Genomic DNA, 24,159 nt, shown 5'->3' with positions numbered 1-24,159 from the left:
TGGAAAATGGATACCCCACTTGCCCTCCCACTGACATTTTGTGAGAGGGTCACTATCCGTCTTCAACTTTAGACGAATAGTGGCCGTCTACAATGAGACGGACTTCTATAATATTTCTACACCAAAAATTAGATTCTGGGTCCGCCCCTGCATAGAGGTAAAGGTACCTGAGCGTAAGCCTCTCCCTTCTCATCTTAAATATGCTTTCTTAGATGATACAGAGCAATATCTAGTCATTGTTAGTGCTAAACTTGATAATGATCAGCTGACCGCTTTGTTAGATGTGCTTAAGAAAAACAGGAAAGCTATGGGTTATTCTTTGGACGACATCAAGGGAATTAGTCCCGACATTTGTATGCACGGGATTGAGCTTGAGGAGGATCACAGGCCTTGCAGACAGGGTCAGCGCCGTCTGAACCAGAAGATGCAAGACGTTGTGATAGCTGAGGTAATGAAGCTGCTTGACGCATGTATTATCTATTCTGTTGGTCATTCTAAGTGGGTGAGTCCAGTTCAGGTGGTTCCTAAGAAAGGAGGGACTACTGTGGTCAAGAATGACAAAAATGAGTTGATACCTACTAGAGTAGTAACTGGCTGGCGGATGTGTATAGATTACAGACAGCTGAATGCCGTCACTAAGAAAGATCACTTTCCCCTTCCTTTCATTGATCAAATGGTAGAAAGGTTAGCTTCTCATAAGTTTTGCTGTTATCTAGATGGGTACTCATGGTTCTTCCAGATCCCTATTCATCCGGATGATTAGGAAAAGACTACTTTTACTTGTCCTCAGGGTGTTTTTGCTTATCGCAGGATGCCTTTTGGTTTGTGTAATGCCCCTACCACCTTTCAAAGGTGCATGATGGGGATATTTTCTGAGTATATTGAGTCTATTATGGAAGTCTTCATGGACGATTTCAGTGTCTATGGAAGTGACTTTGCTAACTGTCTGTCTAACCTTAATAAAGTGTTGCAGCGCTGCATTGAGGTTAACCTTGTGCTTAACTGGGAGAAGTGCCACTTTATGGTCAACGAGGGAGTTGTCTTAGGGCACTTTGTTTCTGACAGGGGTATTGAGGTTTATAAAGCAAAGGTGCAAGTGATTCATCAATTACCTCCTCCTGTTAATGTCAAAGGAGTGAGGAGCTTCCTTGGTCATGCTGGCTTTTATCGCCGGTTTATCAAAGACTTTTCAAAAATTGCTAAACCACTTACACAGCTGTTGCTTAAGGATGCCCCTTTTGTATTTACTGATGAGTGTCTTTCTGCTTTTAACAGGTTAAAGCAGGCCTTGATTTCGGCGCCGATTATACAGCCTCCCGACTGGGATTTGCCATTCGAGATTATGTGTGACGCTAGTGACTATGCACTAGGCGCGATGCTAGGCCAAAGGAAAGAAAACGCTTTAAATGCAATTTACTATGCGAGCCGAACTCTGGATGAGGCTCAAGTGAAGTACACCACTACTGAGAAAGAGCTGCTAGTTGTGGTTTATGCTTTAGAGAAATTTCGTTCTTATTTGATAGGGTCAGAAGTTACTGTTTTTACTGACCATGCAGCGCTGAGACACCTTCTCGCTAAGAAGGAAGCTAAACCACGGTTGTTTAGATGGATACTCCTCCTTCAGGAGTTTTATTTGCAGATAAAAGATAAGAAAGGTATTGAGAACGTAGTAGCTGATCATTTGTCGCGACTGTCACAGCAAGAGGGACAAGATTCTTTACCTATTGATGATTCTTTTCCTGATGATTCTTTATTTGCTGTTCTGTCTTCTATTATTAACCAAGATCCTTGGTATGCAGATTTAGCTAACTACGTTGTTAGTGGCACGCTGCCGTCTGACCTTTCTTATCAGCAGAGGAAGCGTTTTATTTATAACGCTAAGCATTACTTCTGGGATGACCCTTATTTATTTAAGGAGTGTGCAGACGGTCTCTAGACGGTGTATTCCGCAGTGGGAGACCAGAGTGATCTTGGAAGGCTGTCACTCATCCGCTTATGGTGGTCACCACGGTCCATCGCGTACCGTAGCTAAGGTACTTCAGTCTGATTTTTACTTGCCTACTTTGTTTGCTGATGCTAAGGCTTTTGTTTCAGCTTGTGACGCTTGCCAACGCTCCGGGAATATTTCGAAGAGACATGAAATGCCACAAAATGGTATCCTAGAGGTCGAGGTTTTTGATGTCTGGGGCATCGATTTCCAAGGACCCTTCCCATCTAGCTAAAATAACAGGTATATCTTGGTAGCTGTAGATTATGTGTCTAAGTGGGTGGAGGCAATTGCTTCACCCCATAGTGATGCCAAGACCGTGATTAAAATGTTTAAAAGATTATATTTCCCCGATTTGGTGTCTCTAGGGTCGTCATTAGTGATGGGGGAATGCATTTTAAGGAAAAGAAACTAACTTCTATTTTGTCTAAGGTTGGTGTTCAACACCGGCGTGGTTTGGGGTATCATCCCCAAACTAGTGGTCAAGTTGAGGTCTCTAATCGTGAGATTAAAGAGATCCTAGCTAAGGTAGTTTCTAAATCACGGAAAGATTGGAGTCTTAAATTGGAAGACACATTATGGGCATATCGGGCTGCCTTTAAAACACCGATTGGTGCATCACCATATCAGCTGGTTTATGGGAAGTCATGTCATTTACCTGTTGAGTTAGAATGTAAAGCTTGGTGGGCAATTCGTGAACTTAACTTTGATCCTAAGTTGTGTGGTCAGAATCGTTTATTGCAGCTAGATGAACTGGAGGAGTTTAGGCTAAATGCCTATGATAGCCCACGCATCTACAAAGAGAAGACGAAGAGATGGCACGACAAACGGATCATACCTCGAGAGTTTCATGTCGGGCAGAAGGTGTTGTTGTTTAATGCCCGACTGCGTTTATTTCCTGGCAAGCTGAAGTCCAGGTGGAGTGGCCTTATACAGTGACAGCTGTCACTAAATTCAGGTCCGTGGAGCTAGAAAATTCTGAAGGAAATAGGTTCAAGGTAAATAGGCAGTATGTGAAGCATTACCAGGAGGCAAATGATGCAGACAACCGTGTTGAAGTCCTGTACTTCGACAATCCTGATGAGCCAGTTAATTGAAGCCAGAAAGGTCGTGCGGGACCTCTTAAACATGCGCTATTCGGGAGGCAACCCGGACTGTTTTATTGTACTTTTGTTTGAACTTGTTTTTCTTTTCATGCTGTGTGTTAAACTTTGAACGCTAAACTGTGCGTATCTTGTTATTCCTGTACTTCTTTTATGCGTTTTGCAGGTGACCTTGTTCGATCGAGTGGTTTTTCTACTCGATCGAACACTTTGGCTAGGAACTTTACTCGATCGAGCCTCTGCTGCTCTCGATCGAAATGCTGCAAAACCACTTCTCTCGATCGAGTATCCCATCTTCTCGATCGAGCACTTTTGGCACTAATTATTCTCGATCGAACCACTCTGATCTGCTCGATCGAGTAGTTACGTGGTCCAGCCTCCATCTTTCGCCTGTTGTGCAGCTGTGTGGCTACCTATGACCTCCCATGTTCATGGTCGGTTTGGGGAGGTCCCTCCTTACGCTGTCTTGTAAGTTTTCCGACCCCCGCTATCCTTTTTTCTTGAGTTTGCATTTCTTTCCCTATTTTTGGTACAATGAGGGCATTGTACGGTTTGGTTTGGGGAGGTATGCATCCATATCTGTGTCTGCATGTTTTCTTGCATTTCCGCTTGCACGTTTATTCATTTTCGCATGCATCGTTGTTTTTAATTAAAAAAAAAACACATAAAATTCAAAAAATTCATGTTTTTTTCGAGTCGGAACGATTGAACTTTGACGCTACCTCGAATCTTTACCCTTACCTTGCATATTCTTGACATTTTGTTGGCATGGTAATGTGCATAATCTACGAGTTTTTGTTTCTCTCTTATCTGAACGAATAGACTTGACTCATGTATTGGCAAGCTACATTACATTCTAAGGTTAGAGCTTAATAAACTGGTGACATTCATGACCAGTTTCATATAGGATGTGAGTAGTACTCTCTATAAGGCATGTAACATCAATTTGCATAAGCATGAATTCAGTCTTCTTGATACCTGTATGCATTCGGTCTGTGGTTGGTGACACATGTTAGGAGAGGCAGTTCTCTTTATTTCATTCTACCCATGAGCCTCACATAGCCAAACTGCGTATTTTGTCCTGTATAGCTACAATCTGTAATTTTGCCTACCCTAGCCGAGCTAGTATTTAGTAGTTGTTTGGAATGTTTTCACTGCATTTTGGTTGCATATCTGATTTGAGAAGTTGGTGGAAATGTTGAAGGGAATGAAAGAAAGAAAATTTGGAAAGAAAAAAAAACGAAAAAAAAGAATTGAAAAAGAAAGAAAAAGAAAAGAGAAAATTATGAAAAATCGTGAGCTGAAAGTTTAATATGTTGTGATTTACCTCCCATGTTCTATTTGTATCTTATGGGGAGTTAATAATTTTATGGTGGTTAGAGAGTTTTGTGCTGCAATATAGCACCGATTTGTATTGATTTATTGAGTATGAAGTTGGGATGTGTTTCTAGTTTGGATCCGTTGTTGCTAGCTTGGCTGCTAACTCCACACTTCCAGATTCATTATAGCCCCTTCTTACCCTTTACCTCACTTACCCAAATGTAAGTCCTCGGCATGTGTCTTGGTCATTTGTTGGTTGAAATGCATATGTATGGTTGTAGAGATTCTATTCATGTTAAACTGCATGCATGTTCTTATAGGTCGAGTTAGGTGAGTGACTTTACTTCTTTCTATCTTCTACTTTTATACCCACCCTGTGCTTAATTTGAGTGAGGAGCGACCCATGAGAGTCCGATATTCATGAGTCTTTCAAGGTCGACGATTTAGTAGTTTGAAACATTGATTTAACTCGTTTGCACTTACCATTTGCCAATTTGTTAGTTGTTGCATTAAACTGGTTTGGGTGGGTGATTTGTAGCCGATGAGTTGGTCCCGTTCCACTAGTTGCCTTTAGTCGCATTCATAGTTTGCTTGGGGACAAGCAAAGGTTTGGTTTGGGGAGATTTGATGCGTGTATTTTATATAAGGTTTTTACCTCATTTTTACACGCATTTCTGTATTATTTACGTGGCATCTAGCTACAAATACCCCCGAATAGTCTACTTTGGTTTGTCTTGTGTAAATTGCAGGTAGGGACCAGAAAGGAACAAAACCGAGCCTAAACTTGTCTCATTTGCATGCATTTTGGAGAATAAGGAATCGGAGCTTGGAATCCATCACCTAAAGACGCGTTAGCTGACCTCGGAAGGTGCCAAAGAGTCTTGTGTGCCAATATAGCTCAATCGACCAACTATTTGGTCGATCGAATGCTTCATCCATCGAAGAATCACTTGATTGATCTGTTCAGTTGCTCGATCGAATTAGTTGATTTGAGAAGTACTCGATCGAACAAGATTTATGTTCGATCGAGAGGAATTTCTAGATTTGTCCTCGATCGAGTAGTTTCATTTCACTCGATCGAGAGGTTTTCCTTTCTATATGTGTGTTTGCCTATTTATGAGATGGGCTTTGTAATTAGGATATAAGCTAGGTTAAGAACTACGTTTACTTCTGCTCTTCCTCTCTCTGAGACTTCGACATTCTCTCTCTCCCTTTACTCTCTCATACTCTTGCTTTGAAACCTTTACTTGGATCCTACAACTTGTAATTGGTACTTTGATTCTTCCTTTAATCTTAATCTTATTTTGCTCTATTATTGCTTTTCTCTCCTTTATCTTGCAATTGTTATTATTAATCTCCCATCGCTCTTGTTATCATGTTTAATCTCTCTTGCTTATGTGTGATTGTTGCTACCCCGATAATAATGCATAGCTAATGTCTCTTGCTAAGACATAGGGGAGCCATGATTTTAAGGGAAGTGTAAACTGAATTATTAGGTTTGATGCTAGTTTGGCCTATGTTGTTAATCGATGCTTATAATTATTCTTGTCTAATTGAGTCGACGCAATTAGTTAATAAATCACAGTAAACCCTGACCTAGTGATGCGTGTCCTAAATATGTTGTTTTACGCCCTATTTTACACGCATTTCAGAGCTCATTTGTGTAGTTTATGCTACTATTTGCCCCATTTCGTCTACTTTCGTATTTTTATGTAATATTGCAGATTTATGCGGAAATGAGTAGAAATTGAGCTAAATCTGTCCCCGAGTACAAGGCATTGCATTTGACATGAAGTAGTTACACAAGAAACGAACTTGGTGCGCATTTTGAGGCCTGAAAGACAACTTTATGAAGAATTAGGAGCCAACTACCAGCTAAAGCGGTCGATCGACTGGTCGTCATGGTCGATCGACCAACGCACGACTTACAGAAGCTACTGTTCAGCATAGTTCAGTCGATCGACCGGCTGCTATGGTCGATCGACCAAACCGTTAATTCTGACGTGAATTAATAGAACGAGATTTCCGAAGCCCAATGTATTCTTAGGTTTAGGAATAAGAGTTGCGTTGTATTCCTATATAACGTAACCTAGTTTTGAGAATAATCATCAAGCTTTAATTCAGTTTTATCATCAGTAATTAGGGTTCTCAAGATTGTTTCGTTTTCAATACGATTTACTTTTGCATTCAGTTTCTGGATCTTTGTTCTGCAATTCTTCTCTCCTATTTTCATACGGTATTTTCGCTGTTCCATTAATTAGTTTTATTGCTTTTATTTTGTTCATAGTATAGAATTGCTAGAATAGTTTCCCGGAAGCCAAATTATCGTTTCATGCTAGTCTTTTGTTCAGTTAATTTAAGCATGGATTCGTTAGCCTTATTTGTTAATCTTATTGCTGTTTTTATCAAGAGAATGAGTAGCTAAATCCCTTGTGCTAGGATGTAGAGAATCTGTAGAAGTAGGCGGCATTAGAATAGTAGACCTGAAATCGCGCCATGGTCGATCGACTGGGTTCCCTGGTCAATCAACTGGCCACGTGAGATATGCTTCGTTTTAATTAATTTAATTTCTATATTTGACGAATCGAGTGCACGCGACTAGTTGAATATTTAGGAATTGACCGACCTGATAAGATCGAAAGATAAGGGAGGGAGATAGACTACCTAATTAAGACGACTAGATTAATGAGATCGAAAGATAACTTAATTTAGACTTTTAAATCACTTTTCAGGACGAAAGTTAGCATTAGTGATATTAGGGACCCGTAGCTAGATCGACAGATGCTACCTGTAAGAATGGACTAAGACGACTTCTTATTTTCCCGTCTCACGTGATTGTTTTAGACCTACCTAGTGTACTGCCGCCGAAACTATAGTGAACCGACCATCTTAGCACCCTTTTAATATCTGTTTTCATCTATTAGCTTAGTTTACTTTACTTTTATTGCCATTAGTTATAGATAAACTCAAAACAAACCCCCACTCAGTTGTTACTTTAAGACTAAAATCAGACGACTAATAATTGCATCGCCTCTCCGTGGTTCGACCCTGCTACCGCTATCTATAGTTGTAGTTGGAATTATAAATATTATTTTTGACACCTTACGACGGGTATCACCTAGATCGGAAGATTGGAAAGGGTGAGACTCGTAGCGAACATTAGGGCACTTTAGCGAGGGCGGACTCTAAGCTATTTGTGTTTTAGGGCGAATTGAGACCGGAAGGAGATATTCATTGCCCCATAGATCACACCCGCATTGACCTGAGACCTAGATTGCATGACTAGAGAATCATGGTGAACCGACTGTCTTAGCTATTTTCTCCCTGCTTGTTTAATTTCAACTCTCTTGCTTTATTCCTCTTCCCTGATCTCATTAGATTAGAACAAACAATTCAAACCCCCAGAAACTGGTTACCTTGGCAGACTTAGTTTAAGCTGGCATTTTCCTATCTCCCTGTGGAGATCGACCCTACTTACTGCTAGCTTCTGTTAGTGTATCTAGGTTTTATTTTTGGTACCTGATGACGGTATCAGCAGTAAGTCTCAGCAGGTGATGACTTGGATGATAGCTGGATACTTGGCGGGATGAGTCTTTCACGAGTCATGTCAGAAGTGTAGTTATCATATCGGACAGTAGACCGAATTGTACCTTTGATATCTTAGTTTGTTAATCACTGTAATATAACTTAATTGTTCTTTTATCGACATTTGATTATTACTGTCCTCGGACAACCGAGATGGTGACGCCCTTATATGCTAGGGAAGGTCTTGTTAAGGCTCCTTGGTATATGGGGGTGTCACATAAATGTTTGGTCCTCTCGTGAAAAATAGGGTTCTGAGCAATATACTATGCGGCCTTGTTATCACAATAAAGAGGAACTGGCTTAGGGACAGTAATTCTCAAAACAGCAAGAAGTGCATCCAACCAGACTAATTCTGAGGAAGTATATGACATACTCATGTATTCTGAATCGGCTGTACTTTTGCTAACCGTCTTCTGCTTTTTAGTCTTCTATGACACCAAGGAATTGCCTAAGAACACGCAGTAACCACTAAGGGACCTGCAACTATATGCACATTGACCCCAATCTACATCAGTGTATGCACAAAGACTGAGATCAGATTGTGCACTGTACATTAATCCAATATTGATAGTTCCCTTAAGATACTTGAGAACATGCATAGCAGCTTGTAGATGTGGCTCTCTTGGCTGACTCAAAAACTGGCTTAAGTGTTGTACATAGTATGATAAGTCAGGCCTAGACATATTCAGATATAGTAACCGCCCAATTATCTTATGTACTGCTCAGGTTCTTCTAACAAAGTGCCTTGATCAATAGAAAGCTTCAGTCCTCTGGGCATAGGAAATGAATTTGGGACACAATTTTCCATGTTGAGATCAGACAAAATATCCAATATATACTTCCTTTGGGTAACCATAATACCTTTATGATTCCTAGAAATTTCTAGACCCAAAAAATATCGCAGGAAACCTAAATCCTTGATAGAGAAGGCTGCATCTAAACCTTCCTTAATTGACACTATCTCAGAGTCAGAAGTACCAGTTATAATCAGATCATCAACATAGACCAGAACAAGAAGGAAAGACTGTGTTGCTGGATTAAATCTTGTAAATAAAGAATAATCTTGCCTAGATTGGACAACGCCAATGTTGATCAAATGCTTAGATAACTCTTTATTCCACTGCCTTGATGCTTGCTTTAAGCCATAGAGGGACCTTCTTAATCTGCAAACATGCCCTGGATTGACCTTGTACCCTTCTGGTGGCTTCATATAAACCTCCTTATCCAAAAACCCATGCAAGAAGGCATTATTTATGTCCAATTGATGCAAATTCCAACTACTTGCAGCAGCCACAACTAACAAAGTTCTTACTGTTGTGAACTTTGCTACAGGAGAAAAAGTATCAGTATAGTCTTTATCCTTTACTTGACTATACCATTTGGCCACTAATCTGGCTTTAAACCTCTCAATACTGCCATCTTGCTTGTATTTTATCTTGAAAATCCATTTGGATCCAATGGCTTTGTGTCCTTCTGGTAAAGGAACAATATCCCAAGTCTTGTTGTCTTCTAGGGCCTGAATCTCTTTATCTGTTGCTGCTACCCATCTTTGATCTTGACTTGCTTGCTTGAACGTGTAAGGTTCAGGCTCTTGAATGACATTGCTCAGGGATTGTATATACTCTGGGGCAAAATCTTGTAGCTGATCTAGCATTATACTGCTAAAAACCTCAGCATGTGCTGCATTTGCTGATTTGAGACTGCATTGATAATCCTGAAACCTAGGTGGGATGACTCTAGGCCTAGTAGACTTTCTTATTTCCTCTAGATGAGGAACTTGCCTCTGCCTACTGTTTCTTCTAGCTGGTGCAGTAGTAGAATCAGGAATGTCTACTGCAACAGAAGTCTGAGGTGCCTCATTGCTAGTGGACTGAGTTACTTCAGAATTCATGTCATTGTTAGTGGAAGCAACGGGAACTAAAATACTAGATGTTGCTGGATTTACCAGGTCAACATCAACCTGACTGTCAGTAGGCAAGGTCGTAAAAGGAAACTTATCCTCTTGAAAGACAACATCTCTGCTTACAAACGTCTTATGTGTCAAGAGATCATATAATCTAAAGCCTTTTTTTATTGTGTGGTTACCCAATAAAAATGCAATGTCTTGCACGAGTACCCAATTTATCTTTATATGTTGGAGGCATAGTAGAATAACAACTACAACCAAACACTTTTAAGTCATCATATGTTGGTTTGACCTTGAATAATAACTCATAAGGGGTCTTTCAAGACAAAACAGATGAAGTCATAAGATTAACTAGATGAGTTGCAGTCAAAATACAATCCCCCCAAAACTTTATAGTTAAGCCAGAGTGTATCTTGATTGCCCTAGCAGTATCAAGCAAATACCTATATTTTCTCTCTACACGCCCATTTTGTTGATGTGTTCCTACAACACTAGTCTGATGTAATAAACCCTTTGACTTAAACAATGTACCACAGCCTTGATAAAGAAACTCAGTATCATTATCACTGCGTATAACCTTTAATTTAGCATCAAATTGTGTCTCAATGTAAGAAAAAAAAAATTTAATTAACTCGGGCGCCTGATATTTAGTCTGAAAAAGAATTGTCCAAGTATTTCTAGAATAATCATCAAGTATTGTAAGAAAGGAACGAGCCCCTGACAAGAAGGGTGTCTTATAAGGACCCCAAACATCCATGTGAAGCGAGGCAAAATAAGAAGAAGCTTTAGAGGAACTGATAGGAAATGGCAACCTATGATGCTTAGCCAAAATGCAAGTATCACAAAAAACTTTCTGCTTATTATTAGATTTAGCCCTAGGTACAATGTTTCTTAGCTTTACATATCCAATATGACCAAGTCTGTTATGAACTATCTGAGTATTTACATTAGGAGTAGAAATGTTATTAGCAACATTAGGAAAAAAAAACTAACAACCTGCTCATTCTGTGATTCAGTTATTACATTCAGTACTACATTTTTGATAACATACTTTATTATACTACTAAAATACTGAAATCTGTATAAGTCTCGTACTCTTCTTCCCACTGCCACAGTTTTCTCACTTGAATGGTCCTGAAAAACACATTTTTTTGAAGAAAACACAGCAGACAAACAGTTGTTATCAATTAGTTTGCTCATTGAAAGCAAATTTTGTCTGAAACCAGGAATTAACATAACTTTATCTAAAACAATATCATCAGTCAACCTAATATCTCCTAACCAATAAACAAGCTTGACAGTCTCATCAGCCAGTCCAACAGGTATAGGTTTCTTTAGCTTTCTAACATTATGCAACAGCTTAACATTAAAAGTAATATGATCAGATGCTCTTGTGTCTATGATCCAGTCATGCATATATGAATTACTATTAATAGAATTAACTTGAGAGGCAGACATTATACCTGCAAAATTAGCAGTAGATGGTCCTGCCTGATTTTCTGATAACCTCTTCATGACCTGATCAATAGCAGAAGTAACCAACCCATCCAATGTACCAGCATCAAATGATGTAGACGCTCCTTGTGACTTGTAAGCAGCTTTGACTTGATCTTCAACCAGCTCATTCAGTGCGGAGTCTTCATCACAGAGCTCAATATTATTTGCTGACTTCTTGAAACTGTTGGGCTTCTTGGCATACTTGCTGCTGGACATCTTACCCTTTCCTTTGTTATTCTTGACAGCAGGAAAACCAACCAACCTGTAGCATTTCTCAATCTTATGCCCTAATTTTCCACAGTAAGCACACTCTTGAACCCTGAAACAATCTTCCAAATTATGATTGGTCATGTCACAATGACTGCAATACTTCTTGCTGTCACTGGTAGATGTTTTCTTGTGCCCTTCAACTTACTTGTATGAAGCATATGCAGTAGTCTCAGTAAGAACCTCAACAGATTCAGTAACTCGTTTTTGCTTCTCAATTTTTTGAAGCATTTCTAGTGCTTTGTTGATAGTAGGCAGTGCATCTAAAGACAAAATCTGAGCACGAATGTTATCATACCCACCATTGAGACCCATCAAAAATTGTATGAGCTTAATGTTGTTTTTCTTTTCCTGCATCCTTTTGAACAAGAAACATGTACATGAGTTGCATTTCCCACAAGAACAACTTGGTAGAGGATCCAAGCTATCTAAATTCTCCCAACTTGACTTAAGCTTGCTGTAATACTCAATCAGAGAAGAATTTCCTTGACTGGTATCTCCCATATCCTTAGTGAGTTGGTAAATCTCAATGGAATTTGCCTGATCATATCGTTCAGATAATTCTGACCAAAGCCGTCGTGCAGAAGTGACATACTTCAAATTATCTCTGATGGTTTTATCCAAGGAATTCAAGATCCATCGCATCACCATCAGGTCACAACGAATCCATTGTCTGTACTTCTTGTCTGTAGCTGCAGGTTTGGGGTTTGAATCATCAAGAAAAGACTCCTTATTCTTAGAAGCCAGTGCCATCAGAACTTTCTGCTTCCATCCCAGAAAGTCAGCACCATCAAAAAGAACGGTTGTAAGATGAGAAGTAGGTTGATCAGAAGTTGACAGAAAAAATGGATCATCATAGAAATCATAACCAGATGAATCAGTAGGAGTTGATTCAGGCATCGTGATTCTTGATGTTGAAGAATAGAGAAGAAGTATGAAAGATCTGAGAAGAAATTTGTGAAAAGAATAGAAAATTATGGGATTCTTCACACTCCCTTCACACATGTGAGGCCCATTTAAATCAGACAGGAGCCATCAACTGATGAAATTTTCTCCGACTGCAAACAAGCTCAGACTGGGCCAAATAAAAGGTACACAAAGCCTCGGCTCCAGCTAGCAAACAATGGCCCAGTTAATCATCATACCCAGGTCTTTAGGCCATGGGCTCTGATACCATATCAAATATGATGAATATGAAATAACATGATTGCTTTTGATATTGAATGAATTGAATTATGAACTTGTGATTTACAGCTTGAGATACAGGGAGTATATATAGTCGAGTGCAACGGCCTAACTAACTAATGTAACAACTTTATACTGACAGCTGTACACTAGTAACCGCCTAACTAACTCTAACTGCTCTCCTTATACTCTAACTGACTTGCTTATATAATAAATAGTCACAATAACTCCAAAAATTCGATAACTGAACATTGAATTTCATGGTCGATATTTAAACCTATAAGAAAATGCATAATTAGTAATTTGTGAATAAAAAAATTTCCGTGAATAAAATACATAACTAATATAAGCAAAACAACACCAGGTTACATTAGCGTTTAATCTAGAACAAGTGTGATAAGTCATGACTAAAATACGATATGATGAACTTTTTAAAATGGGGTCAACCAAACACCCCGTTAACTCCTAAAGTCTTGTTTGGAATCTTTTTTTTTTTTTTTTTTTATAACGGAAGGAGAATAACTTACAATGATCTACGAGTTACAATATAAGGATACAAGGATTTTAAAAGAAAAGAAGGGAAGAGATTTTTTTTTTTTTTTTTTTGGCAGCTGTAAAAGAAAACTTTCTTACAATCTCATAGCTCGTTTCGCTAGTCGATGAGCCACAGAATTCAGGTTTCTAGGAATAAAACTAAAACTAATACAATGAAAGAATGGTAAGCTAGCTTCAATATCAAGTAGGATTCCTTGTGTCAAATGGTGTCCGTTCTCCACTCCTGTGATCTGTAGCAAGATCTGTAGGCAATCAGAAAACACATCCAAATGAAAAATCCCATTAGCGCTAGCCCATCTTAATGCTTCTCGGATACCCTTTGCCTCAGCCTGTAAAGCAGATTCAGACCAAAAACTCCTGCCGCCTTCAAAGATGATAAAACCGTCATGGTCGTACGTCACCCAGCCAGCAGCAGACACTAATGACGTATGCCATCCAGCATCCACTTTGACCCTAATAGAATTACACCCTCTGCCCGTGCCTATCAGATAAACCGGGAAACTATTTTCCAGTTTTTCCCGAACTTCATTACGCTGAAGACCAGGAAAAAACCCCTTTGTTCTTACCATCCCTTGGGTAGCCTCATAAGCAGCAATTGCCTCAGCAGTCGTCTTAGATTGTAAATTGTAGAAAGCCTCGGGCGAGAATGAATCCCCTCTAAAAACGAGATTATTACGGGTACACCATATGCACCAGATGGTAGCAATCAGGCTAATAACCAAAAACTCCCCGTTATCAGCTTCCGAAAGGTAATTAATCCAATTGATAATCCATTCTCCAACAGGCATATGGGAATCGTTGCAAGTTCGAATTCCCAAATTAGAGGAAGACCAGATCCTAGCTACAATATCGCAATCTTGGAATAGATGATTCAAAGTCTCGATATTATCCATACCATAACAAAATCTACAAGAATGGTCCACACCTATTCCCCTTTTTTGGAACTCCGACCCATTAGAGACAAAATTAGTAAGGATTCTCCAAACTAATACTTTCCATTTCTGAGGCCCAGGGAGTCTCCAAAGCCTCTTTTTACAGAAAGCAACACATGACCTGCTAATTCTAGATAAATCCTTCTCATTACAAGCCTTGTTAAGGTGAGATTCGAGAGCAATACCATATCCGCTTTTAACCGAATAAGTACCTGAAGTAGTATGCTTCCAAAAAATCGTGTCAGTAGGTTGTGACGAACACAAAGGGAGGGCCAGGATTTTAGATCGTCATTCTTCACTGAAAAGAGATTTGAAGGGAGGTAACTTTCACTATTTAGATAGCAAAAATGTGGGTAGAGCACTAGAGCCGTGGAGGGATTTGGAGCTTCCATTTTTCTCGTCAAAGACAAAATATTCTCTCTTCTACATATGAAAGATTTGGAGGGAAACTCTTATCTTCGCCCCTACTAACCATTTCAACCAACGTAACCAACGTCAAAAATAGTCGGTTCAAATTGTGATAAAGAATTTGATATCTCTTAAAACGGGTATATTCTTCTTAAGAATAAAACGGACAAATACTACCCACAAGATAATTCAACCTTTTTAATAGTTTCTAGGAATTTTCTTTGTGTATTACGCTATAATATTTGATCCGTTTTAACTTATGATCGACAAATCCTTTCAAATGTGAATTTGAGAAGTCTAAACTTGGAAATAAACTTGGCTACTCGTACTTGTTATCTTACCACCTCTTCATTTGCAATTTCAATTGCAATTGATTCCCTTCATTTCCTTGAGAGTTGGTCGTCCCCAAATCCCGCGAATCGAATCCGTCAGTAAGGTCTACTCATTTGCAGGCAACCGTTACTCTTTTTTCTCATCAGGTAAATTGTTTTGGCTTTCCTACTCTCAATTTGAGCTGTTGTTAATGGAAACCCTTATTAAACCCTTGATTATAATTTGGAGCCGGTCATGTTTCTTCTTTTCCATTTGTATGTGTTGTTAAAAGTCCGCAACTTATTGTTTCAGACCGGCCATTTCGTCTAAAACAGTAAGACGGGGTTCTGAGACAGTTTTATGGTCTAACTAGTGTTTACAGCCCCAGCTTATCATTTCAGACGAAAATGGCCCGTCTTAAGGGAGACTTACTCTTCCATGAACCCTTAGTTGGTTTGAGGTTGGTGATCTGTTGAGTGAACTATTTAATTAGTCATAATCTACTGTTTAAACATTGTGAAATTGAAATAGTATTGAACACTATAAAGTATAAACTCAGTAGGAATCGGGAATGGTTCCTCTCTGTTTCCTCGTCTCTTGAATTTGGAGAAAAAACCGGTGCTCCGGATTTAACTGGATTGTGCAGAATTTGATGTGAGGATTGGAATGTGTTAGATCAATCCGAGCCTTTTATTTTCTTCTGTACAAAATTCTGGCCATTGATATGTAGAGGTAAATAGGTACTCGTAATAAAGAGGGAGGACATCAGAGGATTTTGACTCCCAATCAGAGTGTTACCTTGTATATTACTCTATAGTTTATGAGTTACTCCCTCTGTTGAAGCCAATTCAAGATGCTTCGATATCCTTAAATCCCAAAATGATTTGGGTCGACTGAAATTAATCATTTTTTAGAACTGCCCTTGGTGATCGCATACCTTAAAATGCAGCGAGATAGAAAGAGAGTGAAAAGCAAGACGAAATTTTTTTGCTTGAAAGTTGGATTTCTTTCGTGTCATTTCCATTAGGTTCCTTTTAATTTTGGGCTTATTTAAGAAAAAATTCAATGCGATAACAATTGTATTATACTTCTTTACTTGCGAATTCGAAGACGATATTATTTTTGATGGGAGTAAATTAAGCGGGAAAAGGGGCAACTAATTAAATGCACTTAATTATTAGCCCCTAGTTCCCGGAAAAAAGGAACATGCATCTGATGTATTACCTCGGACCTATTTTTTCTGAGTATTTGAAGTTTATAAATTACATTTTAATTTTTTGATGTCAAAACTCCAAATTAACTAAATTTATATGTATAATCTTTGAGTCATATTGTAATTTTTTAGCTTAATGTTTAAGTGAACGAGCTCAGAAAATTTAAACTAAAATTCATAATCTTCAAAACAAAACCCAAAAACTTTATAATAAAACTCAGAAACTACCCAATTCATATGTATAATCCATGAACTGCTAATTCCCTTGGTTTCCTACTATCCTTCATTCACCAGTCACCCCTGTTTGCATCTCGCCAGATTGCCTCTTTATTCCTCCTCCCTCATTGAAACGCCACATTGATTAGTCTAAGTCAAACCCGAACCGAACCAAACCTAAGAATCGCAAGTACACGGAATAACCGAACCCGTAACCCAACCAATCGAACCCATCAGCCAGGTCTAATATTTTTGGGCAGTGTTTGCATTTGCAGACCATTATTTCTCATTTCGTCTTTCTTCCTCATCAGGTAAATTTTATGCCTCCTCTACCCTTACCCTTGATTATACTCAGTGGCATATTTAGGCGGAATAGGAGGGCTGCTGGCCAATGAAAAATTCGATAGTTTCAGTTAAAATTTCATTTTTTTTTCTTCAGGTTTACTTTTATATTACTTGCTCACTCCACTGAGATTTTTTGCCCCCTAAATGTAATCCTAGCTGCCATCACTGATTATAGTTCGAGATGGGTTGTGTGTAAGCGGTTTTACATAGTATAGTGCAAAACGGATCTAAGCCCAACTAGTGGCCTAGTGGGTAAAGGTAGTTATTATGAAATTCCATAAACTTGTGCAAGTCCGTCTTACACTAACAATTAGGCTAATTAATCAGTATGCATGTACTCATTTCTATGAACCTTTGATTAATTTTACAATTAGGCTAATTAAAATGGTAATAAAACTTTTATTTGAAACTATTATGATGAGTTAGTCACTTGATAAATCATGAAATTTAAGTACTCCATATGTTGTTCAGACTTCAGAGAATGATGTGTTATTGTCCAAATTCTCAATTCTGCCCACCCTACTTTCCTCATTATTAAGGTTGATTCATGTCATAATCGACTATTTAATCATGGTCAATGCTAGGGCGCGCCAACAGGTGGTACACCTCTCACACGCCCTTATGCAGGGTCCATCATTTTAATGTTAATGGAACCTTCATGTGTATATGTGAGAGGGGGTAACGTCGTAACGAGACTCGGTACCACTGTCGTCGCCATCTCATTAATTTTGTTAGCATTGATCATTAAACTATTTTCTCTTAGTGTATTACGAATTTATGATTGTTCTATTTACTTAGTCATTCTCGGTTTCTTGTATGATACTTGACCCCCCTACTTAGTAGGAATCGTAAAATGGTCTCTCTCTGTTTCTTCCCCTCTTCAATTTGGAGACAAAATTGAATGTTTGGATTTTACTAGTTGTGCTAAATTTTAGGTGGAAATTCAAGCGTGTTAAATAAATCCGAGATCTTTATTCTTCTCCCCACATAAAATTGTGGCCATTGATATGTAGATAGGTAGTAAAGAGGGAGGAAATTGAAGTTACTGCGTTCCCATACGAACACACTCTCCGACACGGATGACACCTGTGGCTGACATGTGTCGTGTGTCGAATACGACTATTTTGTGTGAATTTTTCAATTTTTTGGTCTAAAATGAAATGTTAAAGTGTCGGTATTGTGTCGGACACACTACCGACAGCTAAGTGAAGTGTCGGCATAACATAGATTAGTTATCAACTACGGAGTACCTTTTTAATGTCCGAAGTGACCAGTTTAGAATTATGGTTGATGATGAGGATGAGGAATTGAGGGTGATGCTTATGAAGAAGAACAACGAATCATGAGTGAGGCATTTTCACGTTTTGCCCGCATTGAAGTGACCATTTTATGGTTGTCACACTTGTCAGTGAGCTACTTGAGGTCTTTAGTGGTTAATTTACAATTTTTAGTAACGTTTTTTAGTTTCAACTTTCAGTTGTGAAATGTCTCAAACTATATGTCTTACACTCTTACAAGAAACTTAATGGCCATTATTTTCTGGGGTAAAGTAGTACTCCATTCATTTCAACCATTTAGTCTCGTTGGACCGCTCTTTTTGAAGAGACAAGTGGGTCAGTGGGGCTAAATGAACTTTGATTAGTTTTAGATGGATTGTTTATCTGAAATCTGAATCAAGCTTTTATTTTGAAAAATCGTCAGGTACTCACTTAAGAACCATGAAACCCCAAAAGCTTATGCGTTCTTCAAAGTTTGACGTTGGCCTAGATAGGTTGAGTGAGATGCCTGATCAAGTGATTGTGCATATTCTTTCATTTATGCGTACTCGAGATGCTGTTAGGACAATGTTGCTCCGCCGCTTTGGAAATCTCTGGACTATGCTTCCTGCTCTTAGATTTGATTTCCGTGATCACTATGTTAGAAATTATATTGTTGATGAGGATGATGCGTATGAAGAAGAACAACGAATCATGAGTGAGGCATTTTCACGTTTTGCTCGCTATGTCCGAAATATGCTGATGCTTCATAGAAGATCCACCATTGACTCTTTTTACCTTAATATTGGGGAGTATAAAAGTGATCATGTAGATTCATGGCTTATTGACGATGTTCAAGTGTGGCTGAAATTTGCTACCGATAGAGAAGTCAAAGATCTATTTTTCAATTGTGATGATCTTGATGATATAGCTCCACCTCGCTGTGTCTTGACATGTCAATCTCTAGTTACACTTACACTCTCTGGTAGTATGCTTGTGCAGTATGAGCATCAGCCTCCACTCCACATGGGAAATTTAAGAAAATTATTGCTTGACTGTGTTCATGGAAGTAATGAGGCATTCAACCAGTTGATATCTGCATGCCCTTCTATACAAGATCTGAGAATAGATTTCTCTGAAGGACTGCGAGATCTGAACATTACTGCTCCAAGTGCTAGGAGGTTGGACCTGGAAATAGATGTGGCAGACCGGGACCGCCCTTTTACTCTTAATTGCCCCCATGTGGAAATTTTGAATATTTCAGTTACTAGACTGGGCGAAACTTCTCAGCCATTTCTGCTGGATGTGATTGATGTTTCTTCCCTTCAAGAGGTGTATGTCGGGCGTTTACCTAAATGTTTGTCTGGCTCAATAATAAAGGCATTTTTGAGGCACTTTCGAAATGCTGAGGTTTTTACATTGTCAATTACAGCCTTTGAGGTGCGTTTTAGTAATTGTTCGTTCAAAATTAGTAGGGCCTTTGATTGAGTATAACTTGGTTTCTTTTTTTTGAGGTAAACTGACTCAATACGGAGTATTATCTACCATGTTCGATGACAAGATTATGATTCATTTTTTCGGCTAAACAAACTCGATTGCCACTTTGCTTGTTTGTTTCTCTCTGAAATATTTCATGTCAATCATAATGCGCCCATTTGCTTTGATGGTGAATTGACGTCAATTTTAACTCGTGTTATACACTAACTACGACGTTGGAAAGATATAATTTTATAATGGCTCACCAAACTGGCTATATGTGGACAATATAGATGGGATTACCTGTTGATCTATAATTCGCCTTGTTTTAGCTTTTTGCTGGTATTACCTGTTGATGTAGTTGTTCTTGCGTTATTCCGTATAAACTTGTTTGGTGGTATGCACTGCACACACCGATGATCTGACTGTGTATCATGCTTGTCTGCACAACTACAATTTGATTGGCAAAATCACAACATTCATACTAATTACCAAGTGCTTAGAAACTCAGTTAGGTAACCATTGTATTTATAATTAAAATGCCGTCGTAAAGTTGTTTTCTTCACTCTCTTTTTAACTGTTACTTTTAGTTTCATGCAAATTTTGATGGAATACTTGCACAGAATCACGTATTAGTTTTCTTCTTATTCAGCAATTATGTTTCGTGGAGAAAGTGGATATTCCACAAAATAAATGGCAGAGTTTGGCTTTACAGCCATGGTGGGATAATGAAAGATGTCTTCAAGCTATTATTGAGTTGGTGAAATGCTCAGTGGACTTGGAGGAGCTCATAGTATACACTGGACTATCGCCGACAAGTGAGGTTAGCATAACTGGTTTTCTTATTTTACCTAATTGACCTGTGACATTGCGTCTTCTCTTCTAATTTTTGTCGGGCTTCTAACTAATGCCAGGTTAATAATGAAGTACTTGGCCCCGAGTTATCTAGTTATGTAATGCCGCAACTTAAAAATGTCAGCATCCTTGGCTACGGAAATTGTTATGAATGTCAGTTCCAACTAGTAGAACTTATACTTAGAAATGCAGTCGTCTTGGAGAAATTGGAAATTGTGTTTCTGAAGAATCGACAAACTGCAGTTAAGAAGCTCGACTATGTTAAGCAAGTATCAAGATTGAAGAGAGCTTCCGTGAATGCGATTGTAGACTTTTCTTGAGAAACATAATAAAGCAAATGCAATTGTAGACTTTCTTGAATAATTAGGATTCTTAGACATTCAAGAAAACTGATTGTGGATCGTGTTTGTATCAGACATTGAATTGGGTCTTACATCGGTGCTGGGTATGATTTGACATAAAAATAGTTACTTGTTCTGAGCTTGTATTCAGCATAACCTTCAATAACTAGTTTTGATTCGATCATCGGTTCTTATTTTTTAAAGTTTCGGTGTTAAGCTATTTGGTCCAAGACTAGTGGTCTGAACTGATTTGAAAGTTATGTTTTTTTTAAGACTAATTTTGAAACTTTGTTTTAACCTCAATAACAATGAGTTAAACCCAAGATGTGTGAGTCTAGTGGAATTCCAGGGTAACCTCAAAGCCTCCTAAAGAGGAATTGCGAGGTCCTAGGTTCGATTCCCTAGATGAACACTTTCCTGGGGACCTGACGCCCGGAGAGGGAATAATCCCCGCGGGAAAGAACTCACATGGTACAGGCGCCTAGCAGGGTGGGGTCCTGTATCCGGGGAGGATCCAACCTCCTCGTCACCAAAAAAAAAAAAAAAAAAAAACAATGAGTTAAATAAAATATTATTTTATTTGATTTAATGAAATTAAAATTAATGATCATACATTAAATGTTGACAATTTTTGTTTTTGATTTAAGATTATTTTAGACTGTTTGACTTATTTAAGTCCAAAATTAATTCATTTTGTGTCGTATATTACAAACAAGTCAACTCCATCACAATATTTAACAAGTAGGTTTGGTGCCCGGCTACGCCCGGCTACCTTTATTTACCATTTAAATTTCATTTTCTATGAAATCCGTTTTGCTAAATTTGATTAACGCATACATTTCCAATTTATATCTTGAAATTATGATGAGATGTAAAATTAATTAACAAATTATGTGACACATTCACCACTCCCGCTGTCAATATTATTACTTTCACTACGTACATCCCCGGTTAATGCTATTACCTTCAGTTCTTCACTACTTCTTCGGTTACTGTTGTTTGTTTAACTAATCATATTATTTTTACCGGTTACTGTTGTTTGTTTAACTACTCATGTTATTTTTACGGTTAAGCCGTTAGTTTTGTCAAACTCATATATTTAAATAAATTAATATTTTCTTAGAATCGAATTGTTAGTTAATTTTTCATACTCTCTCCGTTGTTCTTTCATTACATGTTTTGTGACTCCTATAGTACTATTACTTTCAGTTCTACTGCCGTCATAATTTTTTCTTTCACTATTCCCTTATTTATTATTATTAATTTCACTACTCCCATTGCGGCTAGTATGACTTTCACTACCCCGGTTGCTATTATTGTTGTTTTTACTACTCAAATGGATGGTTACTATCATATCATAGTAGTTGATTATCTAGTTATATTAGAGTTATATATTTAAATAAATCTGAAATATTATATTAGAATATTATTTAAGAGCAATCATTATTATTTACTTATTAAATTACAAATCTAATGTATTATGGAATATTACTGTATATTTTTTGGAAATTTAGATTGATTTATTTACCTTTTAATAGTTTCAAAAATATAAAATACTTATATTATATTATATTCGTGTATGTTAAATAATTAACATCTTTATACTAATTAATACCATAAGTGGGGCATGTTATTTTAAGGGAAAATCATCATATTATAGTGTTATCTAAATTTATATTAACCAAAACTATATAATATTTACATTGAAGTCCCTTGGTCTGGTCCATCACACAGTGCCACGATTAAAAACTATAAGTATAATTAATTTTTATAGATTAATTTAATTACATTAAAGTCCCTTGGTTTCTGAAATTAGTATATAGTATTGATTTGTTATGAGGAATTAATTTAGGAGCAATTTAGTAAGTGGGTTAGAGAGACTCTTTATGTGGGTGATGGAATCTTTTATTTTAATATTTAGTGTTAACTATACCTACAAATTAGGAGCATAATAAGGATTTATAATTTGCAATGCTATATGATAGATAAGGCGGGAAAGATTGATGTTGTGGTGGTTGTTTTATAGTTTAGTATAGATATAGACTAGTTTTCTTGCCCGTGCGTTGCACAATATTAAAATAATGTGTGATAAATTTAACAATAAAATGGAATATAGATATATAATACATCGTTCATGTCTAAGATTTTATTCCCGTTAACATAATATTGACATAAGAATAAAAGAGTGTTTGATTAATAAAATACTTTTTTTTAGGAAAATAAAACCAATATGAAGTTTATATATATAATACTTGGACTGATAGTTTTTAGAATTTGTTCATTAATACCTGCTTGTTATTCAATTGGTCAAGGAAAATAATAATATCTACTCTACATAATCAACTCAATGATGCAACAAATCTCCTTCTTTCGAATAACAACCATAATTTAATCATTGCTGGATCAAATTGTAATTATGTAAAAATATTTAGAGATAATTAGAATGTTATATCTTCCGGTCAAACTATAGAAGTACGTTTGAATGTGAACCAAATTCTGATGCAATACTACATGGCTAGGGCTGCTTATGACCCCCTATCTCTATAGCAATAGTCTTGGCCCCCATCTTCTCATTTGAAACAAAATCTTTCACGCAGACCCCTATTTTTCTTCCTTATTCACACACATGATCTAAAACAATCTCATCCCTTGAAAGATCGATCCTTGTCTTCGAAACTTATCACAAACTTATCCAACCAAGTGAAAAACTAAACCCCTACTTCTAGAAAAATCCATCATCCAATGGAAACTAACCCTTGCTCTCGACAATGTTGTTTTTTTAAGAAAATAAAACCAATATTAAGTTTATATATATGATACTTGGGACTGAGAGTTTTTAGATTTTGTTCATTAATATCTGTTTGTTTTCAATTGGTCAAGGAAATCAATAATATCTACTTTGCATAATCAACTCAATGATGCAACAAATCTCCCTCTTTAGAATAACAACCATAATTTAATCATTGTTAGGTCAAAAGGTAGTTACGTAAAAACATTTAGAGGTAGTTAAATGTTATATTTCCCGGTCAAACTATAGACGTACCTTTGAATGTAAGCCAAATTCCAACGCAATACTACATGACTGGGATCGCTTATGACCCCCCCCCCCCCCCCCCCCCCCTCCCCTATAACAATAGTCTTGCCTCCCATCTTCTCATTTGAAACAAAATGCTTCAGGCAGACCCCTATTTTTCTTCCCTATTCACACACATAATCTAAAACAATCTCACCCTTGAAAGATCGATCCTTGTCTTCAAAACTTCTCTCAAATTTATCCAACCAAGTGAAAAACTAAACTCCACTTCTAGAAAAATCCACAATCTAATGGAAACTAACCCTTGCTATCGAAAATGTTGTTAGAATTAAGATTTTACTTTAATATGGATTGATGGGGTCAAGA

At 37.6% G+C, this 24,159-nt stretch overlaps 2 protein-coding genes across 3 annotated transcripts in view; one reads left to right on the top strand and one right to left on the bottom strand.

Annotated features, from left to right (window-relative positions):
- Positions 1-20,941, top strand: part of LOC141642402 (F-box/LRR-repeat protein At1g55660-like) — a 97,137-nt gene extending 76,196 nt beyond the window's left edge. Inside the window, exons 2-5 of one of the 2 annotated variants that reach the window (XM_074451193.1) lie at positions 16,728-16,797; positions 18,533-19,527; positions 20,216-20,386; positions 20,478-20,941. In XM_074451193.1, the coding sequence (XP_074307294.1) occupies positions 18,550-19,527; positions 20,216-20,386; positions 20,478-20,738 (1,410 nt within the window). In that variant the 5' untranslated portion in view covers positions 16,728-16,797; positions 18,533-18,549 and the 3' untranslated portion in view covers positions 20,739-20,941. Of the gene's footprint in view, positions 1-14,985; positions 15,225-16,727; positions 16,798-18,532; positions 19,528-20,215; positions 20,387-20,477 lie in introns of those variants that run through there. The other variant, XM_074451191.1, reaches the window with a different exon arrangement.
- On the bottom strand, positions 8,259-14,729 carry LOC141636469 (uncharacterized). The gene is made up of 9 exons (XM_074446748.1): positions 14,663-14,729; positions 13,484-14,549; positions 11,814-12,608; positions 10,898-11,717; positions 10,752-10,835; positions 10,345-10,478; positions 8,715-10,013; positions 8,505-8,670; positions 8,259-8,423 (listed from the first exon to the last, which is right to left on the bottom strand). The coding sequence occupies exons 1-9, from the start codon at positions 14,727-14,729 to the stop codon at positions 8,259-8,261; spliced, it is 4,596 nt and encodes a 1,531-aa protein (XP_074302849.1).
- Positions 20,942-24,159: the final 3,218 nt, after the last annotated feature.

This window comes from Silene latifolia, chromosome 2 (assembly GCF_048544455.1).
Source record: "Silene latifolia isolate original U9 population chromosome 2, ASM4854445v1, whole genome shotgun sequence".
In the NCBI taxonomy this organism is placed as follows: Eukaryota; Viridiplantae; Streptophyta; class Magnoliopsida; order Caryophyllales; family Caryophyllaceae; genus Silene; species Silene latifolia.
This window is presented reverse-complemented; position numbering and strand designations above follow the sequence as displayed.

Coding starts and splice junctions, on each gene's coding strand:
- LOC141636469 (XM_074446748.1), bottom strand. CDS start 14,729: ATGGAAGCTCCAAATCCCTCCACGGCTCTAGTGCTCTACCCACATTTT. Junction 12,609..13,483: donor GCGAAACGAGCTATGAGATT/GTAAGAAAGTTT, acceptor ATTTCTTCTCAG/ATCTTTCATACTTCTTCTCT. Junction 8,671..8,714: donor TTGTTAGAAGAACCTGAGCA/GTACATAAGATA, acceptor GAATATGTCTAG/GCCTGACTTATCATACTATG.